At 38.7% G+C, this 6,554-nt stretch overlaps 1 protein-coding gene across 1 annotated transcript in view; it reads left to right on the top strand.

Annotated features, from left to right (window-relative positions):
• LOC106632720 overlaps positions 1-6,554 on the top strand; it is an 11,890-nt gene that overhangs the window by 2,574 nt on the left and 2,762 nt on the right. The window contains exons 2-4 of the mRNA XM_042217050.1: positions 1,288-1,401; positions 1,646-1,786; positions 1,930-2,036. Of these exons, the coding sequence (XP_042072984.1) occupies positions 1,288-1,401; positions 1,646-1,786; positions 1,930-2,036 (362 nt within the window). The remainder of the gene's footprint in view (positions 1-1,287; positions 1,402-1,645; positions 1,787-1,929; positions 2,037-6,554) is intronic.

A 6,554-nucleotide genomic window follows, 5' to 3' on the forward strand; every position in this document is an offset into this window, starting at 1 on the left:
AAGGGTAAATTTAACTGGGAAAGAATAAGATAAAATATATAAATTAAAGTACCGGCAGTACCAAGAGTGACTGGGAAGATGATCTTAGTACTGTAGCAGGGGTGTATAATCTAAGTAGCTCAATGAGGTAGCCTGGAGCTATATTGTTAATAATTCGGAAGGTGAGCAGCAGGATTCTGAGTTGAATGTGATACTTAACAGGAAGCCAGTGCAGGTCGGCAAGGACAGCGTTAATAGAGACACGCCCCCCACTACCAGTAAGGAGACGCGCAGCCGCTTTCTGAACAATTTGCAGTCTATGGAGAAGAGTCGAGTTAAGACCAAAGTAAAGGGAGCTGCAATAATCTAACCTAGATGTCACAAAGGCGTGGATAAGCTTTTCCACGTCTCTATGCGGGACATAATGTTTGGCCTTGCTAATAAGACGCAATTGATAGAAGCAAGATTTGACAAGAGCAGACACTTGTTTGTCGAATTTAAAAGAGCTATCCAAAAACACACCCAGGTCACTAACAGTGTCGGTGAGGAAACTATTAAAGGAACCCAAGGCATCACGGAGTTGGCCACGGGGGATACTACTGTCACGTGTAGAATCGTTTAGCCAACATCGGGAAATTATCTAGGGCGCTTCATTTTAACAGGGGCAACAGTATTGAGGATGGAGGAGCATGTGGAAAAAAGGGTGCTAGCAAAATCATCAACCATGGGAGATAGGGAACAGTCAGGAATGGAGCAGGCAAGTTTCAGGAAAGACAGAAAAGTTCTCCACAGTTGCAAAATTAATTATACGTGTAGGGCGTAAGAGAGCCTCAGGGTGAGGGTATTACTTAATTACATAAGTAATTAAGTATACAGAGGTGGATACAGACAAAGGAAAAATCCTGGTTCAATGCTTTTTTTTGTTTAATTTAATTTAATTTATTTTATTTATTTTTGAACCAGAAAAATCCCTTGAGATTAACATCAGTTTTTCAAGAATAAATTGGTCAAGAGGACAAACCCTTACATTGTTACAAGTTACAATTCCAATATAACATCAAAACACTTAATAAGTAGTTAGAGACAAAATAATACAAAAATACAGATCCAGCTTATAAATAGCAATAACAGTCTTCGGTTACATAAGTCTTTTTGAGTGTTATGAACTCTGTCAGGGAGAGCTTTAATGTGTTTAATGTGTTTGCATTCCATGACCAGGATGCAAAATTAGAGGTGATACTAAGTCTTAAATTCTTGCTTTAAATGTTTTTTTGAAGTAATGATTCTGTGTGGGTCTGTGTCTCCTAGCATCCGACAACTGACTCTGCTTTCATCCTGACACTCTCCCTGTCTGAGCTGACACAGCAACTGAAGGAAGGCTCACTTACCCCTGAGGATGTGCTTTACTCTTATATGGAAAAGGTTCAGTATCCAACATGACACAAAGGTTCACTTAATATAACAAAACAAATCTTTCATAATAGCTCAAATACACCAAAAGCTAATTTTTAGAAGTAATCACTAGTAATCAAGTAATCATTTTAATTTTCAGAACTTGTCTCTCTTTTTTATTTTTGACAGGAATGTTCATCCCCTTGAAGCATGAAAACTTCTTTCAGGGGAAAACGTTTCTCTGAATCTGTCTGTGCTTGTTTCCTTTCAACAGACTCTGGCTGTAAACAAAAAGCTGAACTGCTGCACTGAAATTTTGCTGGAGAGTTTGGACCAGCTGACAACTGTTGGCTCCAACAAGGATGGTCTCTTGTACGGAGTTCCAGTTAGCGTCAAAGAAAATATTACATTTAAGGTATTACAAAGGTTATGCAATGCAAATTTCAGTTACAGTTAAAGTATTTCCCATCAGTATTTCTAAGTATGGTACAGTATTCTCGAGCATCATAGCTCAGGTATTTGATGTAACATTATCATCTTTGTTTTTTCCAACACTAGAATCATGACTGTTCTTGTGGTGTGGTCATTAACCTGGACCAGCCCGCTGAAAAGGACAGTGTGCTTGTTCAAGTCCTGAAGAAACATGTTGTTGTTGATCTGAGACTGTAGACAGTTTAAAAAGTCCACAGGAGAGATGGTAGCTGATTAAACAAGTGTCATGAGATAATAACAAAATGCAAAGATTGGTGACAGCGCTTGGAACCATAAGGCAACAAAAACTGTGAGAAATAATTTAGGCTCTGCCTGTGAATCACTCTTTGCTTCTCTTCTTCCTTCCATCCCATCATTTCATATATCACTCTCCACTTGCTGTCTATCTGAGAACAAGGCACAACTTGCTATTGCAATAAACTATAATCTAATTATCCACACCTAACAACTCTTGCACTTAATCTATAATAAAATGATGACAGAAAAATGTTATAGCACTGCCTTTAGTAGCCTCACACAGCTCCTGCTGTTTCCTCCTCATGTCCTTACCAGCCATGTCTGCACAATGTTATATCATGAGTAATATTTTTTTAAATCCAGCTAAATAAAACACACACATGCACACACAGTGACATTTTAGACCTTCTTCAGAATACTGTATATACTATGGGCATCCTTACATTATTATTTATTACTAGAGCTACAATAATAAAGCAATGAGGAGGGGGAAGTAATAAATATGAAATAATGTATTTATGATGATTCCATTTGTTTCACTATCCACTCTGTGCAGGGCAAAGCTTATTACATTTTTAAACTGTAGAGATACAATCATTTTACTGCTGTAAAATCCAAATTTTGTCTTATTTAAAATATAAATCTAATATAATCTGCTTCTTAATGTATGTTCTTTAAAATACAGCGTGTGTTTTTTAATATATTATAATTATAATAATTATTATGTGGACATGCATATTAGATCGTTTTTTAGTGAAATATAATCCCTCCAGAAAGGCAGGAAATGCCCGGAAACTTACTTTAAAACTAAATATGTTCCCTAAAACGGTGACAGAGCTACAGACCCATGACAGCCTTACACAGGTAGCCAGCAGCTGTGACCAGCACTACTTGTGCAGTTAATAAAAGGACAGGTAATGTTTGTCGCGCTGTTGCACACACAGCACGCTCGTTTGTTTCAGTTCGTCAGTTGCAACAAGACAGCTTACCAACGTGTACGTAATAAGCTAATACTCCTGGGTGCTACACACTACAGTGTGCGCTGTACACCTACTTACTGGTTGTGTCGCATCAGTCTGTGTCTCTGAGTTAACTTGTGTTTCTCCTACAGCTCCGGACCGCTAAAAATGCGCGTGCTCTTTGTGAGCTCGTTCCCGGCTCGTAACCAGCGCGTTCTGCCGTCAAGGGCGATCATTGGTTAAATGTGATCATGTGACTGATGCAAGCCAGATCCTTTTATTTAGCAAAACTATGATTAATAGTTAAATATTATTGTTGAGGGGCACAGACAGGACTCCGCACGCACACACACATAAAAAAATAATAAAAATAAATAAAAAAAATTTAAAAGTTGCCTCAACAAAAGGGCACTTTGGGCACTCATCAGGAAAGGGGCGGGTGCTCAAGCCCCTCTAGCCCCCCCCCCCTGCACGTCCCTGCTGTGTACGTGACAAATAAAATTTGAATTTGGATTTACCAAATTGTTTGTCCATAGTTCACCAGGTTTGAACTAATATCTCCAAAGATTAACTTAAACAATTCAAAGTCCAGGGCTCTGAACTCTCACCGACTCTTTGTAGCGGAGCACCGCCTGCTCTGCCCGCTGCAAGCTCTCCTCTCTCTTGTTTCTGGCTCTCTTGATCTTTTCCTCCGTCTCTCGGTGGCTGCTGATCTTTTTCACCAGCATAACCACGGATCCGACAACGCAGGTAGCACCAGTGACCAGAGCCACTGCCCACTTGTCCATTTTCACTCCCTTAGTAAACTGTTCAATATTCTGCAAGGCTTGCATTTTTGTCCTGTTGCTGCAAACTCGACTAAATGACAAGTGGACTTTACACACGGTTGTTTAAATGGGACAGGCTGACCTTTGAGCAAAATACATAGGCGCGTTAAGCAAGTAACAGCTCCTACTTTAATAAAACAATGACGCTCACTCACTGCGCGTGCGTACTCCCAAATAACACGGCACTGTGAATGACAGCGTAAACAAAAACAACAAATATGTGTTGAAGTGCGTGTGCATCCAAATTAATTACAGAAAGTCCATTTAAGACTTCTCCTTAGAACGATCACCTAAACATTTTCACCTAAGTTCTGTATTTTATAGTGATTATTATCATTTTTATATTAGGATAAAGGAGAGCCGACCGCTTACTCGCTAACTTCCTATAGCCTCTTTTCCCCTTTCTGCACCGCATCAGCTGTTAGCTTTCCGTGACCCGGAAATTATTCTCCCTCCGGAACAACGGAGTGTTTCGAGTTTAGTTACTTTTGATATTATTAAATATATAACTATATTAACAACAGTTTCAACCTTTATTATTGTCACGATGATCATGTCATAATTCCGTTTAATATATGAAACATTTTACAACAAAAAAAAAATCAACAACAACCCCAAAACCAGCCCCCCCCCCCCCCATCAAGATTTCGGGGCAGGTTTGAAAGAATGCAAAATCAAAAAAAAAAGTAGTTTAATACCGGGCTATTTTATTAGAAAAAAAAAAAAAAAACAAAACAACAAGAATCAGACACACACAGTAGGACAGTAAAAGGAACTATTGATATTTAGATTCGTTTTATAAATAAAAAATCAGATCAATCGTTCAAAAAGACCACATACACAGAGTCAACACTACAAGGCAGAAAAAACTTAAAACTGGTTTATTCCATTTGTATACCAGTCTTAATGTCAATTGCAAGTTTTATAGCATTGACAACCCCGTTCACATCAATCCCAGCCGACCATCATCAGCCAGTAGGGAGAAGAACTGTTGGATGGTCATGACGGGTGGCCTAAGTATTTAACGTTTGCTTATGTAATCGAAAAAAACAGGAAAAAACACTAAATCTGTGTCCTTTTTTTTACCCTACTGCTGATGCGTCCATAGCATTTGTGGCAATCAACCAGATTTGCAAGCACATGCTAAATTCTCTTCCGTTTAGCTGGCTATATTTATTGCTAAGTTTTTTTGTCGCTTTTGATCCTCGTCTCTCCCCAGAAAGAAAAAAGTTTTCCATGGTGGGCCGATTGCAAGCTGTACCTCAGAAAGTTTTGGTAACCCTCAACAAGCTTCTGGCATAGTTCTGTCTGGATATTTGACCGCTTTTCTTGTCTAATTCTTCTCATGTCTGCATATATTGTATGTGTACATATTTAAGTATTTCACATAGCCTGCTTGTTTGTTTGTTTACTTGTAACCGTTTGAATAAATTTGTGACTTTTTTGTAATATTGTTTAGTATGCTTTTTGGTCTTTTTATTGTCTGTGAGGTTATTTTGGTCTATACAAATAAAGCAGACTTGCCTAATGATTTCACATTTTATTTTCTCAACAAGATCTAACATGTTTGCTGTTATGGATATAAATAAAGCAGACTTGCCTAATGATTTCACATTTTATTTTCTCAACAAGATCTAACATGTTTGCTGTTATGGATATAAAGAAATATAAAGCATAGATGGGGATAGCAAGACAAAAAAAACACATGGTTTATTAAATGAATGTATGAAAGAAAGATGAAAAATGAAAGAGTTAGAGTTCCTAAAGCCTTTAGGAAACAATCAAAGACCAAAATAAACACAAAATGAATAGACTGTACTTGTACTACTAAGATTCATCCACCATTTATGACTCGATTAGCTCATTATTACAGGAAATACTCAAGTTAACATGTCTCCTCTGAAGTCTGCAGCCTCTCCTGTGAGACTGACAAAGAAAGCAGCTTTACTTCTTGCTTTCTTTGACCAGTTGTTCCACTTCCTTCATGAGGCGCAGGCAGAGCTCATCCTGCCACGGCAGAGCAACACACTGAACCGCCACAGGTAGACCCTCGCCACCGGTCACTGCCTGAACACAAAAACACACTCCTGTCACTTAACGCTTGGCAGCTGGACACACCACAGTCTCCTTCATCCACCTACTGACAAACTCTGAAACTACTAATACATTGTGTGTATATCTGCATGGCAACAAGGAATGTGACAATATTTCTAGTTACAATGTCCAATGATGCAAAATACATGAACGGAACAACAATTATTAGTCACAGAAACTACCTTGTTATTAATGTCCTGAGATACAGAACTAACTTTACAGGCTGTAATCTTAACCTTTGCAAACTGATTATGTTTAATTGACTGAGGAAGTAAAAAAGATTGACCCTTAGATATACAGAAGCTCCAGACCTCTAAGGATTGGTTATTTGGAAAGCGATGGCTACACGCATCCATCTCCAAGCATGGCCCGAGGCGTCAGAGAGGTCAAAGCTCTGCTAGAGCAAGCAGGGCACACAGTAAGACGTCACCACACACACTATGATCACTGTCAAGCCACGCATGTGATATGAGTCATAGGTCCTCAGTGTTGATATTTGTGTCTTTAGCTCGTCCCTTACTGTCCACTGAAGATGGATCAAATTATCCCTGAACTATTGATAAAGGGTGTATTT

The sequence above is a fragment of the Haplochromis burtoni genome, unplaced genomic scaffold (genome assembly GCF_018398535.1).
Source record: "Haplochromis burtoni strain Fernald_Lab_line unplaced genomic scaffold, NCSU_Asbu1 Contig_1560, whole genome shotgun sequence".
Classification (NCBI taxonomy): Eukaryota; Metazoa; Chordata; class Actinopteri; order Cichliformes; family Cichlidae; genus Haplochromis; species Haplochromis burtoni.